At 37.5% G+C, this 18,135-nt stretch overlaps 1 protein-coding gene and 1 long non-coding RNA gene across 3 annotated transcripts in view; one reads left to right on the top strand and one right to left on the bottom strand.

Moving 5' to 3' along the window:
* LOC149783660 (uncharacterized) overlaps nt 1-18,135 on the bottom strand; it is a 106,957-nt gene that overhangs the window by 41,837 nt on the left and 46,985 nt on the right. For both annotated transcript variants that reach the window (XM_089931901.1, XM_089931902.1), the window contains one exon: nt 16,391-16,497. In XM_089931901.1, the coding sequence (XP_089788027.1) occupies nt 16,391-16,497 (107 nt within the window). The remainder of the gene's footprint in view (nt 1-16,390; nt 16,498-18,135) is intronic.
* LOC149783661 (uncharacterized) lies at nt 4,475-9,052 on the top strand. Its single transcript, XR_016413649.1, has 3 exons — nt 4,475-4,694; nt 5,310-8,341; nt 8,958-9,052. It is a non-coding gene; the product is annotated as an uncharacterized LOC149783661 (long non-coding RNA).

The following is an 18,135-nucleotide window of genomic DNA, read 5'->3' as shown; positions in this document are numbered from 1 at the left end:
TCAACGTCGCAACTGATGTCTCATCCATTATATCTATATCGGGTTTGTCTCTCTAATATGATGTCAAACTTAAACAGGCTCATAAAAAGATATAAATTTATTGTACTTTTTTGAGTACACCGTCCTTGTTACAAGATTAATATTTAGATAAATTGATTTCGCATGCATATCAAAATATTTTGCAGCAGAAGTCATTGACACAAAATCTATTTCATCCGAGTCCATAACGGCAACGACTGGCCTCCGATGAATCCTTTGAGCAGCTCTTGTTGTGTTACGGGAGTTTTCGCTTTGAGTAACAGCTCTTAAGTTTTCGATACGGTTATCTAGTTTATCTCTGTTGATATGATCAATAACCAATCCCGTAGGAATCGGGCCGTGGAAACACTCAAATACAAACCTATGGAGAAGATAATTTTTTCCTTCGCTGGATTTATAGACCCTAATTTGTTTATAACCATGTTTTTTATATTTCCCAGAAGTTTTTTTAGTTGGCAGTGTCTAACTGTTCCGTCTGCTGAGGCTTCGTAGCAATCGTAGACTGGGTGTCTTCTGTAATCCATTTGTTTATACTAGATGGCATTTGTTTGTCTAAATAGTATATCGGGTGGCTGTTGATATACTCTTGTTCGGTAAACTCGCGATTGTGTTTGCGTCGATAATATCGGGCGAGCTCACGAAATCTTTTGCCGCCACACCTCGAGCACAATTTTGTTTTCCCGCGGGTTACCACGTCACATACTAAACAGTTGACTCCGCCGTTGGATCCTCGCTTGTAATTCTGATTATGAGAAGCACAATATTCTCCGACACACTTTCGTTTACATCGTTTTTTACTTCCGGCAATTTTCCAATTGCAATAGTTTTCAGGCATATATATTTGGCTTTTTTTTAATTAAACAATATTTGTCCTATTGTTATAGCATGGAAGAATTTGACAGATTGTCATCGATAAGACCAACCGGCGGCCGGTTTGACCTCTATAGGTTAACCGGCGACACGAAACGAAAAAAATTGACAACGTTAAATAGCATCATCGGACAGGCGAAACAGGAATTTCGTGCCGATGGTGCATCTCACGTATTTTCGACCTATAAAGTTATCAGCGAGAGCTCTGATGATATCTTTGAGGAATTATTCGGCGATGATGTTATTGACGGCACAATGACCGATACGCGCGCCAGTAGCATCATTGAGTATCTCGATGATACCAATCACAGCGTGTTAATAAAATTTATAACCGGAGTCGTCGATGAGAACGGCGACGATAAGTGGATTACCCGTGATAAACGTGATCCTGTTCTTGCCAACGGGAAAACAGTTTTATTAAGTCGTGTTAGCAGACCAGGAATGCTAGTTGGAATTGATAGTCCGTACTATGTCAGAGCGTATCCTGTAACTGCGGTTGTTTACGGAATATATCCGCTGAAGAAACCAAAAATTGATAAACTAGCTCCGATGCGGATGACTGGAAATGCAAGCATTTCTGCGTTGAACTGTGTAGCCGAGCGGGTAATGGAACACTTCAGCAACGCAGTGCGGGGCAACGGTTTAACGCCGTCGAGAAAATCCAAGATAACAACGTGGGCCAATCGAGTCAGCGACAACGGAGCATCAATAGCTGATGTTGCTGCGTTGGAACGTTTGCTGAGATTTCCTATAACTGTGAAATCGCTGACCGGAGAAGAATTATACAAATCAAAATACAACTGTTACGGATCGCCGATAACAATTATTGATCATAACAGTCACGCGTGGACTGAATCAGTTAGGATATTTCCGCGAGATCGTGTTGTAAGGTTTTACGACGGAAACATATTCGACTGTATTTATGAGGCAAGCAAAACAGATCCTGTGTCGGTGTGGCTATTTAAAAGCGATGAAGAATCCGAGTATGATCAGTTCGTGAGACCAAACGGAGAAGTATACAGAACTGAGTCGTTGCAGTGTGATATGAGAAAACTCGCGGAAAACTACTCAGTTCCCGCAGACTCGTTAGATCAGCTGTTGACGCGATGTTTCACCGTTCCTAGTGTTGCCGCGCACATCGCCAGAGAGAGAAACTCATGGAAACCAACCAGCGACAGATTCCTCGAGGATATCAAACTGAGTTGTGTCGAATACGGCCATGGCGGGCTGTGGAATATTCCGTATGATTACCACGACATGATATCCGTGGATATGACCGCGTGTTACCCAGGAAGTTTTCTCGGGTACGGAGAGTGTAGTAAATACTTTGCTAGATTTGGTCACCCAACCAGTTTGATGACCAGAGTGTCAATCAACGGCCCGTTGCCCGATTTTGATCTTACCGGGTTCGCCCGGATAACATCATTTGGGTTCGCTGCGGGGTTGCACCCGATCAACTATGTGTGGTTTGGCAAACACTTCGCCGAGAAAGCGTGGGTGCCTATTGTGTTGTTACGATACATGCTTGACAGCGGAATACTGACGTCGCTGACTGTCGGCGAAGCAATCATATGCTATCATCGACAGACCGACGTTTGGTTACCGACACCGATCATCGATGAGAAGCTCATAGCGGAATGGGATCCTAAGGGGATCAGCGATTACATTAAATGCAGAGAGAGCGCCGCGAAAGATCTCGGACGAAGGTTAATAGGGAAGTTTACTCAGGGTGCAGCATTCGATCACAAAATACATCACAGCAGATTAATCCTTGATGAGGCCGAACTGGACTTTGTGATAGCTGATGCCGCCGCAAGAAATATACTTTGTCACCACGAAGAAGCGATGATGTCAAACGGGAAAAAACTGGGAACAATTGTTAGTTATCTTGACGGGGAATCACGACAGTTTACCCATTTGAGGTCGTCGATGCTGTCTTATGTTTCCATAAATTTGCTGTCGATGATAAACAGATTTCCCAGCACCGCAGTGAGAGTTGCCACTGACTCATTTTATATATCAAAAAAATACCTGACCTCGGTGAAGAGTGTCGTCGGCGAATCGACATCATGGGGATGCTGGCGAGTGAAGGATGAACGGTTACACGAATACTGTGAATCAGCTGATGTTGAAATCGAGGACATTTATCGTGATAACACCGATATACCTTCGACGACGTCAACGTTACCGTCTGTGCACGATCCTGTTGCCAGACACAGAACTGTTTATCTGAATGGGCCAGGCGGTTGTGGTAAGACGACTCGAGTGATTAATCTGTTTCGAAATTCTGACATGATAGTGCTAACACCCACACACAGACTTGCCAGGGAAATGAAACAGCGCGGAGTTAGCGCCTGTACTTATCACAGCTTTTTCAAATACAGCGGCGGCACGTGGACTCCTGAGCGTATGGGAACAAAACATATTCCTGAGAAGGTTTTGTGGGATGAAGTAGCCACTGTGCCGCTGGATACACTAAAAAGGTTCCTCGAGTGGTTGTTGACGAAAAATACTGCGGTTATTCTATGTGGTGATCACGGTCAACCACCGCCGTTTACAGGTGAATCTCCGCATGAGTGGTTAAAGAATTTTGTTGATTATTACGAAGAAATCGACGACGACATTAGAGCACTTGATGATCGACTAAAGAAGTTTAAAAAGCTGATCCGGCTACAGAATAATAAAACTCAGTACGTGGTTATGCGCAAGGTGATTCCGAGGACATCAATGAAAGACTTCCTGGAAACGTGGACCCCAAGTGATCTCATAGTGGCAAGTAGGAAAACGGTTAGAGACACACTTCAGCGGCGATTACTTCAGCTGCACAAAGAAAAATTCCCAACGCTGCCGGTACCGTTATGTTATAGGCCAACAGATACACGACTACAAAATAAACCATGTTGTTATCCCCGGGAAATCAGAAAAACAACAGCTGGTGTTAAATGATATTGTGTTGGTTGATATCGATGTTGTCGACGCTGCACTTGCCGCTGATAAATCTCCGTGGATGTTAGGATATGCTATGACAATTCACTCCGCACAAGGACTAACCATCGAGGACACGAAAGTCTGGATCGCTGATGATCGCATCGAGTGGTCAAATTTAGTTTACTTGTCCGTGTCAAGAGTGCGAAGAATATCACAGCTGGGAAGAATTGTGTTAGATACGTCAACGGCATCGGCCGCCGATAAGTCAGTGTTGATCGACACGATAAGAAAAAAATTAACCAATTGCAAATATTAGGACATAATTTTTCAGTACAAGTAACAAGATTGGAAATTCCTCTAAATTGTGTTAAGAGTAAGTTTTGATTAAATTGTATTAGAAGTAAATTGATAAATCATACTGAAAGTAATCTTCTACTTAAATATATTGAGATTTAATCCATTTATTCGTGTTACAATTATATACTACTATTCAACAATGATTACGCTATTATGATCAAGTACGAACCGTCTTATACAAAACATTACTTGTATCTCAGACTCAGCAGAAAGAGAGTACATTCATCAGGTTATAAAAATAGCGAACTAGACAGATTCCAAAATTCTCATGGAGGGCAAATGTGCTGATCTTGCAGACGTAGCTACGTAATAATGTACATAGACCTAGACAATAATCTGTAAGAGACTACGAAGCCTCGCTTTGAGATTCTGGCCAAACGCAAGAGCTAAAGAACACGCCATATTTGGCGTTGTCTTAAGAAAGCGGGTATATTAAGCCCAGCCGCGGGTCGACACCAGTTTTGCTAGCCAGAAACTCAAGCAGGCTCTGTCTTTTGCAGGTAAGATAACCGTCTATGTACAGTTTTTCATAGTATAAGACTTTTTAGTGTCATAAGAAATTTTAGTGTTATAAGAATTTTTAGTGCTAAGATGTTAACCTAACATCAGTATGTTTAAACATTAGATCATTTTAATATTTCTTTGCTATTATTTAACCTAATGTATTAGAAAGTTTAACTGTTTGAAGAACTTGTATTTGCTTCTAATTATATTATTGATTATAGTAAAAGCAACGTTCGCTACCAACTTCATACTCAGTAATAGTTAATTTAGAAATAAAATACTCTTTATATAATAGAGTGTAATATGTTGACATTTTAGAATTAATTCAGTAACATATATTTCAATTACGGTATTAGTCCAAAATATTGAATTTTAGATTCTTTTGCTATTGTGAATTTATTCGATATTTAATTATCTGTATTACATTCTAAAACGGCAGTTATTATACAAGTATGATGTTGGTAAGTGAAAGAATACCGTAGTTTAATATGTATTTCTTATAACCGAAAATTGAGCTTGTTGTAGTTTGATATTGAAATGTAAGTTTATATGTTGAGTATTTCAATAAAGTTTTGCTAGCCAGAAACTCAAGCAGGCTCTGTCTTTTGCAGCTCGATCCCGAGTACCTTCAATTCCCCAAGAATGTAGTCACGTCTTCATCATCGAGTGACACTACATCAAATGACTTGAACTTCCTTCCTTTCTTCTCTCTCTCTCTCTCTCGGAATTGAGAAACGGATTAACTTAGAGTTTACAAAACAAAACTCTTCGTAAAAGCTGGTGTAAAACTTTTCGTAAAAGCTGGTGGAGAAAGAACAAAACAATTCGTAAAAGTTGGAGGAGAATAGAACGAAGGGAAGATAACATGGATAAAGTGTCACTCCGCATAATGAGGATTCACGAGAGAGACTCGCGCCAAAACTTTTGCGACCATCAGATGTCACGCCGCCCAGCTACGCTACATGAACTCCGGAACGATTTGACAACTCTTCTGTGATTTTCGTACTTTTCGCACACAAGAAGGGTTTGTTCTGAAACATCAGCGCCAGAAACATTACAAAGGCAACGAACATATTACAAGTATACAATGTATACATTGCCGGTGAGAATTCTTCTTGCAGTAACACCTGAAATTCCAGACATGTCGAATGTATACTATTCATAGTCCAGCCCCGAAGTCGAGCTACCTACAACCCAGTCTGAAATACATCTATCCATGCCAAAAACAGATTTCCATGGGTCCAACAGCAACATCTCCGCCAGGCCCCAAGTCAACGACAGTAGCAACGACAGTTTCCTTTCCAGTGATAGTGACTCGAACTTTTACAATTTGAACTCTTTCTATATTAAAGACAATAAGTGTATTGTTTACTATTAATTTAACATACAATTCGTTTCATAAGGAGAATATTTCTGGACTGTGGTAATTCTCACACAGGTATGTTTTTGCTATACCATATTTTGTATCTTGAATTACAAAACAATACAAGGTCAGTCCGTTAATTTCAAAATATTTCCAAACAATATGATCTAATTTATGCTGTATTTAATGTCTTATTTAGTAACAGTAACACTTTCTATATACCTACTTCAGTAACATTCATCGCGTTAGCTAAGGTTTCCACTACAGAGAGTGAATGAACCTACCGACTTTAACTTGCATTCCAGACTAAGCTTTTACATCAAACCTGTTCGTACTGAAATCTGAAACCACCGTATACACGTTTCGTGGCCTACACATATAACAATGTCTTACCGTATTCGCTTATCTTAGGGATAATTGTAATTTCCGCCTAACCGTCTCAAACATATTGATGCAGATGTTTATTGTGTCAGCCCAATGGGGTTCGATAATGTTATTGAGAGTTTTCTCGTATGTTTTTATACGAATCGTATGAATGTATATCTTATGGTATTGTGTCACGGCGATAACGCCATAGAAACGGCTCTAATGCCTTCAAACCAGTCAGAAGAGGTGCTACCTTCCCTGGTTAGGCAACATCGATTGATGTTGTCGTGTTGTTCATTATATATGTATACTAAAATGATAAATTAGTCAAAGTGTCGGAGCGATTACTCGAAACCGAGTTATCCGCGTTGAACAGCTCTCATGAGACATGAGCAGCTATTGGCCTACATACGGCCAACTTCTGCGTCTACTTTGTTTGAAACGATAACGGCGATACATTCTCTTTGCTACGTCACAGGTAACTTCGGTAATACACGCCCATTTCAAAGTTGTACTTGACCACACCAACCAGTGTACGATTATAATGATAGATTATAATGATATTTTCACTTTTGCTCTATGTTAGATACGATTTCTATTTGATGCATACGCAGTTCAAGGTTTGATTGCAAGTGAATAGACGTTATGGTTATAAGGTAGGACATAACACAACATTAAAATTGTTACTTTCCTTATTCTTGGCTAATACCAAATTCTTATGACATTCTCTTCGCAACCATTTTTACTTTATTGTTGCTGGTATTTCTTTGTTGATATTATCTGTGCAATAGGAAGATAAACTCAATATCGGCTCACTAGTACTATCCACGAGAACGGGAATTCTTTTCACCACACTTGGCTGAAGCAAAATAATAACCGTAGTCACCCAAAAATATGTTATGCTGATGTTACACAAAGTAAATTCTTTATTAAAAAAATAACAAAAAAAGAGTAAAATAACATACAAAAAAAGAAAGATTAAAGATAACAAGAACTGCATGTTAATATTAGTGTTATAATTATTTAATAGGCCTAGTCGAAGAAGTAGATTGCGTATAATTCTACTGAGTATTTTTCAGTGCTTTTTCTCATTGTAATTTTGTATTTTACTGAATATTTTGCAGTGTTTTTTTCTCTCATTGTACCCTTTGATATTTTATGAATACTTGCATTGTTTTTCTCATTGTATATTTTGTATTTTACTCTATATTTGCAGTGTTATTCTCATGTATTTTTGAATTTACAATATATCTCACGACGTTTTATTATTGAATGTCCTGATCCGTCATCTTTTACCTTCTATTTATGAATGTAATTTTTTTTCTCTCGAGCCTCGAGGACTCGGCTCAAATGAACCGGAGGGTATTATTAGGACATAATTTTTCAGTACAAGTAACAAGATTGGAAATTCCTCTAAATTGTATTAAGAGTAAGTTTTGATTAAATTGTATTAGAAGTAAATTGATAAATCATACTGAAAGTAATCTTCTACTTAAATATATTGAGATTTAATCCATTTATTCGTGTTACAATTATATACTACTATTCAACAATGATTACGCTATTATGATCAAGTACGAACCGTCTTATACAAAACATTACTTGTATCTCAGACTCAGCAGAAAGAGAGTACATTCATCAGGTTATAAAAATAGCGAACTAGACAGATTCCAAAAATTCTCATGGAGGGCAAATGTGCTGATCTTGCAGACGTAGCTACGTAATAATGTACATAGACCTAGACAATAATCTGTAAGAGACTACGAAGCCTCGCTTTGAGATTCTGGCCAAACGCAAGAGCTAAAGAACACGCCATATTTGGCGTTGTCTTAAGAAAGCGGGTATATTAAGCCCAGCCGCGGGTCGACACCAGTTTTGCTAGCCAGAAACTCAAGCAGGCTCTGTCTTTTGCAGGTAAGATAACCGTCTATGTACAGTTTTTCATAGTATAAGACTTTTTAGTGTCATAAGAAATTTTAGTGTTATAAGAATTTTTAGTGCTAAGATGTTAACCTAACATCAGTATGTTTAAACATTAGATCATTTTAATATTTCTTTGCTATTATTTAACCTAATGTATTAGAAAGTTTAACTGTTTGAAGAACTTGTATTTGCTTCTAATTATATTATTGATTATAGTAAAAGCAACGTTCGCTACCAACTTCATACTCAGTAATATTTTAATTTAGAAATAAAATACTCTTTATATAATAGAGTGTAATATGTTGACATTTTAGAATTAATTCAGTAACATATATTTCAATTACGGTATTAGTCCAAAATATTGAATTTTAGATTCTTTTGCTATTGTGAATTTATTCGATATTTAATTATCTGTATTACATTCTAAAACGGCAGCTATTATACAAGTATGATGTTGGTAAGTGAAAGAATACCGTAGTTTAATATGTATTTCTTATAACCGAAAATTGAGCTTGTTGTAGTTTGATATTGAAATGTAAGTTTATATGTTGAGTATTTCAATAAAGTTTTGCTAGCCAGAAACTCAAGCAGGCTCTGTCTTTTGCAGCTCGATCCCGAGTACCTTCAATTCCCCAAGAATGTAGTCACGTCTTCATCATCGAGTGACACTACATCAAATGACTTGAACTTCCTTCCTTTCTTTTCTCTCTCTCTCTCTCGGAATTGAGAAACGGATTAACTTAGAGTTTACGAAGTAAAACTCTTCGTAAAACAAACACAGCGACAAAAAAAATAATCGGGAGTTTGATCCCAAACAAAGTTTGGATGTTGAATTTGTAGTCGAGTTGCGACGACAACAACGTAATCGTTGCGTGAATTGCAATAGTGTAATGTTATGGAGATATCCGAAAAATGACCCAAGACAGTTTACGTTAGACAGAAAAAATAGCAAACTTGGCCACACACGTGAAAATATCATGTTGACCTGTCTTGAGTGTAATAGACGCAGGGGAGCCGCTGCAGTTAGTGGATCACTTTAGTGATTTTGGCGGTAATTGTGTATCATCGGGAATCACCTGAAGTTGCTCACGGGTGAATCCGCGTTGAGGAGCAGTTGAATCTAATCTATAGATTGCTGGTCTTCCAGTGGATCTTGTCACGGTGGATATCTTATGTGTGGTAACACTCCAAATGGGATCAGTCGCTCTTCGTTTACCACCTTCAAGTTCGCCTGGTTCGTATAAATATCTTACAGTAACATTACCCAACACTGGCGCTGGCGCTGCCAATGCTGAAGAATCACGTCGTACGGGTATATTTTTTTTCGTGATCGCGATGGAAGGTTTCATGTTGGTTGTTCGAGTTATTTCATTATTTAGCGCAGTTATCACACTTGGTAATCTTGCAACCCATTCGCGCGATCTCGCATCTTGAATAAATTCTTTCGCGTACTGATACCCAAATAATCTTTCGGCGAGTGTTCGATTAAATTTCTCAACGATTGCCTGATCACGATGAATTTCAGTGTGTCCTCGTCGTATGGTAACGTTATGTTGCTTCATCAGCGATGATACTGCACCTTGAAATTCTTTGCCAGGATCAACTTGTAGCAGATGTGGCCATCGTAGAGGTCCTCGCTGATAAATTCGTTTAAACGCATCGGCTACTTCAGATGCTGTCTTCGTTGTCAACGGCGTTGCTTCCTTGTATCTGCTTGCAACATCAACTACTGTTAACGCGTATTTGTACGTTTTCCGACGAACAACATCGTGAGGCAGAAATAGTATGTCGGCCTGATGAACTTCGTTGGGCACACTAACATCAAAATGTGCAAAGTTGATTTGGCTAGGCGGTGGTAGATAAATTTGCCATATTGCCTGTTTCGATAGCCAATTTTTGGCAGTAACCGCCGTAACCCCTGCTGCGCTAGCGAGTTTACTGATTGCCGCGTTACCCCTCCAGTATCCGATCGGGGAATAATAAATCGCCTCCATTGGAGATGCTTGCATTGTTATTAATTACTAGCGCCTAATACTAGTTTAGATTTCATTGCGGATCTTATTAACCAGTTAGCGAGTGATTCTCTGAGAGATTTATTTTTGATGGCGTTTAGTGAATGAATTAATTTCACATCTACGATATGTCGTTGCTGCAAATCAGGATTTTTATAAGCTACATCATGAACATGACAAGCCGCATCGATAGCGTTTATCGGATACTCGCCAGTTTTTGGTTGATTTTCGCTGTCAAGTCTGATGTCAAGTCTGGTTCCGGGGCCGCAGTAGTTGTATCCGGGAAGATGTTTTTCTCCGGGATACTTTGCCCAGGGAGCTCCAGGGAGTTTTCCAAGTTGGGCTGCGATGTCGCCTCCGCTAAACTTTTTTTTTTGAAATCTAAATTTTTTTGTGCCACATCTAACACATATTCTTGTGAGCGCCTGTCGATTATTTTTTGTCGTAATTGTTGTTAAGTCGTTTGTTGGGGTTCGTTCCCGGCACTTCACACAATATAAATCCATAATACTATTCATTTGTATACAAATGGAAGTCACTGATTTTTCTGCGATGAAGACAAAAGAACCGGTGAAACATAATAGTGTGCTACCAAATTCTATCCGCATGATCATCATAGGACCGTCCGGATCAGGTAAAACACAGCTGTTGTTGAATCTGATAATGAAGTGGATGAAATGGGATAAATTATATTTGGTAGCACCATCTGTGGACGATCAGCGATGCTATGATGTGATAAAAGATTTCAACGAAAGTGCAAAAGCAGCAATTGGGAGCGACGAAGACATAGTTGAGTTTATAACTGATATCAATGATGCACCCGGCGTAGGATACCTTGATGGGGAAATTAACAACCTGGTTGTGTACGACGATGTGATGCTGGATAAGCAAACAAAGCCGGCAAGAATATTTTCCCGCGGTCGCCATAAAAACACTGATGTAATTTATGTAACTCAACGATATACACAAATTCCGAAAGTTATAAGAGACAATTGTAACGTCCTCGCGGTATTTAACGGCGTTGACGCACACACGCTACGAAATATTCATCAGACTTGGTGCAGCGGAGATATGGACCTCGTCAAATTCAGAAATTTCTTTAGTCGTGCACAGCAGCGCCCGCACGGGTTTGTAACAATAAATTTACACGACCCTCGAACACGGTATCGAGTTGGACTTGATACACTCTTCAGTTAACACAAGAACCGCGAGAGCGGCAGGGAGGGCGCCAACCCAAGTTGGTTTTATTATGTAATCGGTGCAGCAATAACGTTTCCAAGACTAGATTACACGTTTAAACCTGTTATTTTGGTAAATAGACACCTTTATTGTCATTGTTGCCAAAATAAAGGGTTTGTTTTCCAAAATAAGTCTTAGTATTTATAATACTATTGATCGAGATGATTTCTGGCGAAAAAAACTTGTATGATTCGCCCTCCCTGCTGCTGGCTGAAACACCCCAGACATGTCCTGGAAAATGAACAAGTTGGTTTTTCTGGACTTAAAATACAAAAAGTAATTTCTGCAAATCAACAGTTATTATCATTCAGTATGTTTAAATTATCTATTTTCACTTCTATGTACTAAGTAATGCACCAACTCTCGATAAGCTTAAAATAATCAACCTCACATTTATGAAAGAATACTGGTCTTTCCTGTGTGGTTCATCTATATGTACTTATTCAATCTTTTTTATTATCTAACAAATACTATAAATAAAGTCTTCACATAGCAGTCATTTCTCTTTAGAATAAATTAGGAAGAATATGATTGAAAATATAAAAGTTATACTATTTTCTAACTTCTTTGGGAATATTAAAAAAATAATTCTTATTATGTATATCTGATTTAATATATATATTTTAATTTAATTGTTTGTTTGTCAGTTTTAAATTTTTATTTTCTTAGATGCTATTATAATGTAAATTTGTTCACTAGAGATGATACTATTTCAGAAAATTGTTCGACCTTGACTGTTAGTTTATAAACAACAGGTGTTCATCTAAATTCTGACCTGGATTCAGAATTAGTAAACAAAGTTCTATTTTATTTTAAAATGATTGGTTGTTGTCAAGGTCATGATGGGACTACATGGGTTAAGAAGTAAACACTTTTTTAAAATTTTTATTATGGAAATAAAATCATTGGTCTAATCAAGGCCATATTCCATGCATGTGATATAAACATGATCATGTGATTCCCCCATTTCGTAACTTGGGGGAATTTCAAAACTGCGTCTTATGATACAATATAATCTTTGTTTTGAGAGAGATTTCCAGTTTGGGGCTTTTCATACTGATGTCTAGTTCATTTGTTGTAGTCAGATTTGAGCTATAATAATTCTTCGGATCAGTTGGATTTCAGAAGGATCAATTCTTTATTCTCTGGAAATATTTTGAGGAGTGCCATTATTTGGTTTTCTACAAGGAACTGTAGATAAGCACAGTACTGACAACAGCATACGTCATCATCATCCATCTTGGATTTTCCATCAGGATTCGAATTTGAAATTATTAGAACATTTATTACTAGGACTTTTGCAATTTAAATTCATGGATTATTCTTAGATTAATTTTGGATTTTCATTTTTACAAACTTTTCCAGGAAAATAAATTATTAGTTAAATTTTAAAAAGCTTTGTTGTTTTCACTCTTTCTGTGTTACTGTTTATTTGAGCCTAAACATGTAACATTCTATTAGAGTGAATACATTACTATTTTCAGCATGAGCTATCTCAAGCACTCCACATCAGGTCAACCAAAGGTTCAAAAACTGTACTGATGAAAGACTGTCATGCTTCTGAGTTTTTTTTATACACTTGACTGAAGATAATTTAATGCAAAAACTAAGTTTCAGAATTGTATGTCTCTATCATTTCTTATACAAGGTGGAATTTCTACAAGGCAGACTAACATTTTCATTATCGGATAGATTTCTGCCAGTATTTCTACCTAATTAGGCAGAATAAACATGTTCCATCTAATGAAAGACAGAGTAATTGCATATTTCAGGTCATATTCCACTCTGAATCTGCCTAAAAGTTGTTGTTGTTGTTCTTGTAGAGTTTAACGCCATTTTTTAGCACAAGATAGGCTATACATGGCAGCCAGTATAAATGGTGGAGGAATAACCCAGGAAAGCCCAGGAAAGAAACACTGACTCATGAGAAGCTACTGGCAAGCTTTCTCACATACCCACACTGGCTGGACCTGAGACTCGAACCCATGCAGACTGAGGAGAGTTGGTAGTGATCCATAACGGAGAGCACTTTAGACCACTCAGCCACTTGGTGTCTCCTGCCTAAAAGTAATAATAAGTGGAATCTAGGCTTTAGGTGAAATCTGCTGTAAAATTCCACTTGTAATCTCTGATTAAAGTCAGGGCAAAAGTTTCCATTCAGGAAGCCATCAAAACCAGAAGCTTTTGAATGACACATTTTAATAATTTCCTTTCATACTAAATTCTAAGTAATATTTGGTACCAGATCTGCACTATTTTCAAATAGGACCAACTAGACAGCATACTCAGTCTTGTAGTGAAAACCTCAGATGAAGTAGATATACCATATTTTCAAGATGACCACTGTGGTGGACATATTAGACGTCAGATCTGATTTTGGCCCAACTGTGTGTGTAAAGTTTCATGACAATCCTCCGTGTAGTTTAAGAACAGTGATAACAAACTTGTGCTAACAGATGATAAACCATCCCAATAAATTATACTGTAGTAAAAGAAAAGAAAATATCCCAGCTGTAAGGAAAATTGCAGGTCCCTGCATTACTTGTTATCTACTGCAAGTAAAGTGAGATGTTTCAGCTTACACTATATATGACACCTAGCAAAACAAATGCAAACGTAAGTGAACTTACTGATAAAAATGGGAAGAGTTGACACTGAAGTCTACAATCTAGTAGCCATACATTTATATAACAACCTGGGTAACAGTGGGACACCACACCCTGGCACAACAGTTATCAGAACAAACACAAAGAATCAGCAAAGGAGAGAATAATTTATTTAGATGAATAGGGAAATTACATACAGAAACAGAAAACAACTGCTCTCCTGAAAATATTAGGATTACTATATAGACCCTGTAAACTTAAATACATGGGTAAATAACTGAAAAAGTAAGTTTTGTATCCTTTCCCATCTTTTAGTCTTAATTTTATCCAAAGTTGGATTTGGCCCAAATATATTTCCTAATAAGCCCTTCGGTTACCATGTTTGCAAATGATACAAGTTCAACATGCTATTAAAGGTTAATAAATATAATTATTGTTTTAATATCTGAAATTTATGACAAATACAACCATTTTGAAAAAAAATTAGTACTTTATGGAACTATTTTTCATGAAAAATGGAAACTTGTTTTTAATGTCATTTCAAAACCATATCAAATTTCGAAATAAGGTTACTCAGGAATTTCCATAATTCCCTGCTGATGAAGAGCAACTTTGTTACTAAATTATGTTTTTCTGAGAATACTTACCTGTTGGGAAAATAAACTTGTTACCTCCCTAATCAAGTCCTTCCAACAAAAACAAAAATATTGACTTTTCCAACTATACACCAGCTAAATAAAGGGAAGAAACTCTAACAAATTATCTCCTATTGACCACTGCTCGGCGATTTCATTTAAAGCTGGGTCATGCATCCACCTGAGTTGCTCAAATTTCCATATTGGCTAGAAGTTTTATGTAATTTGATCAGGTAAATATTGTCTAAAAAAAACCGTTTCCTTTCTTATAGTCCCCAATCATATTAATGTTAGGAGAATAGGTAAAAGGAGGAGGGAATGCAGAGCATCGTATATCTTCTACCATGGACACTGATCATGGGAATAATAGCTGAATTACCGATATGAAGGATAGCTCCCTCCACCAACTTCAGAGTAGCACCACTGATGCCTCCATGAGCCAAAAAGAAAATTAATGTACTTGTAAAATTGTATGGGTGTACTCACAGAAACTACTGAACTACTGCTTGTGAGGTTGTGCTGACATCAACAGGGGTCATCTGCATAGCAGCCCAATGACCCAGCAGATTCAAATCTTCAATTAATCACCGAGATAAATGCTTGAGAAGGTTGACTGGGCACACCAGACAACAGCTTCTTTTTTGTGGCTCAGATTTAAATGTTACATTCAAAAGCAAGACGAGCAGAGATTGCTTTTATTTTATATGTTGAAATCTCCATGAGGTCACTTTGATCTTTTGAGATTTTTGAATATGCAGTACGTTTAAGTCACTTCAGCAACTTTGATAGGACTTGAAAGGTGATAACCTCTATCCTTACCTTCACAGGTGGTTTTCAAAAAGATTCAAAGCATTTCAGAACAGCTTCAGAGCAATGTTAATAACACTGTAGTGAAAGCTTAAAACTGGTACCACATAGCTGTGGTCAAGGGGGCATAATGGATAGTTTCTTCCCTTTGTCTATATAGTATATTAAAAGAAAAGATGAAATTTGTAATCTTTTTCAGAACGATTGGATTTGGTTTTGTTTCCCTAATCTTAATGTTGATAGAGGAATGTATTCAAAGGAAAAACTGCCAAGGTATAGTTACATGGTGCATACAAACAAAATAAAGTGACAAACAGGTATACCAGTAAACTGCGCACCTTTACTCTTCTTAATGAAAATGAAAACTGACTAAAAACTATCTTTAAACAAAACCTCTTTTACATTCTCCCATCTTGAGGATTTTGTTCCATGCATAATTTAGCAATTACATATTGCAATTCTGAACCATAATGTCACTCATTTTCCAATTAGGAACTAAACTTTCTGACCAATCTAACACTTTGTATGCTCCATAGTACAGCAAGCCTGTGGATCTCCCATTTAGAAATGCTATAAAATGTTCCTAAAATGATTCCCACTCTATCACGGTCAAAATAGGTTAATTTAATCTTAAATTTAAACCTGTGATGCACTCACAAGAAATAAATAATTCCTTATCATTACCTCAGACTAATGAATTTGCTAAATGTTGAGAACACACTGGATCCCATCAAAACATACCTCTGCAATCTTATCCACATGTGTTCCCACCAGTATTACTGGAGGGACATCATCTGTTGGTGATTGTGCACAGGAATGTATGGAGTTCATCCAAATCTGAATCAGGTCTGAAAAGAGAACAGAAACTACTTTTACACATGACTGTATAATATTCCTACTCCTACAACATAATAACTTTTATCACATAACTGGTACAGTTTATACAGTGTTTGTGGTTTATTATATTTGATATATTAACACACATATCACCTTCCGTGAATTTGATTGGTCAATATAAGTAGCAATCATGGGAACTTTCCATTTACTGGCTTATTGAACTACTTCACTTTACCATTACACCTAAGTACATGGCAACCATCTTTCAAACCAGTTGCTGAATGGATATTAAGAAAAATTGGCCTATCATAAAAGCAAATAGTAGTGGTTATGTATGTCATAATATGACCAATTTCCCTATCATAGAATTCTCAGAATGCCAAACGAAAACTAGGACACTAGTAACCTACTTTGCCTAAACAAACTGAAAATGTTGGAGAACAAAAACATTACATCACACTGTTCATTATAAACATAAAGAGCTGATGCAGATAAATGACGGCCCCATGCATTGCTGTTACAATACAGTATGGCTCTTGCATCCCACACCAGGACAAGCATGGTTTAAATGTCAAACCATAGAAGAAAACAAACTCAACTCTTTTATGAACAGAATGTTCACAACTGCTGGTTTTCCAGCTGTCAGAAAGTTACCTAACCACAGCATTCTTCCAGATCAAGTAATGCAAATATTCATTCAAAAACTCATTAAATCAGTGATTTACTGGAGAATATTAACGCACCTCAGCATTAGCGTAAGACCTATTGAAAAACATCAGCTGGACAAATTTGCTTTGTTTATTTTACCATGTATTTTAACAATACCATGCAGTTTCAAAACTGCACTGAAAACATTTTTCAATTTAAACATATTTAATTAGTTTCATAATTATTAAAAATTCTTTTAGAAATGGTTTGGATTTTAAATCAGTAAATAACAGAAAAAGAGTTCATGGTTTGAAAAACTCCACCATGTTCCTTTTTGGATCAAATAAATATAAGGATACAGTATGGTCATGAAATGACACAGAGATGTCACCACAATGTTCCAAACCAATCTTAGACATAGCATGGAATATGCTCTTATCCACCTATAATGGAGCCAACATGTGGATGGCTACCAAATTCTTGTCAACAGCCAGAAGGTCCATATTGAAGGTGCTGGAGTACGTCTGATACCAGCGAGAGGAAGAAGTTGCTGGAACCTGACTTTCCAAGAAGAATGCATTAAGAGTTGCCCGGGTCACCAATCTGACCTGAAAGACAGTCATTAATCTCTTTAATCTTGCTCACTGGGGAAGGAGTCAGAAAACTTTTCTTCCTCCCTAAAATCAACCGACACCTTGACTTTGTAACCCTGGGTAGGTGGTGGAGGTTATTCCAAAATATCCAACACCCAATAGATCCTCAATGATTTACTTGAAAGATGATCATCTGAAGAAGATGGGTTCTCCAGAATCTCATTGCACCCATGGTGCGCTGGGTTCTCATCTGGGTCAGCTTGTAACTCTGCACATGTTTTGCCAAGTGGCCCTGATGACTCTGGCCAGTCATATCTGACAATGTCACTAGCTCTCCCTTGAGGGTAGGCAGTGAGTAATCTAAAGTCCAACATTGCTGACTCTACCAGCTGGTTGTGTGATCAGCCC

Source organism: Sinohyriopsis cumingii, chromosome 14 (genome assembly GCF_028554795.1).
Source record: "Sinohyriopsis cumingii isolate HCF-2022 chromosome 14, ASM2855479v2, whole genome shotgun sequence".
Taxonomy (NCBI): Eukaryota; Metazoa; Mollusca; class Bivalvia; order Unionida; family Unionidae; genus Sinohyriopsis; species Sinohyriopsis cumingii.
Note: the sequence above shows the minus strand (reverse complement) of the source record. Positions and strands in the feature narration are given on the sequence as shown.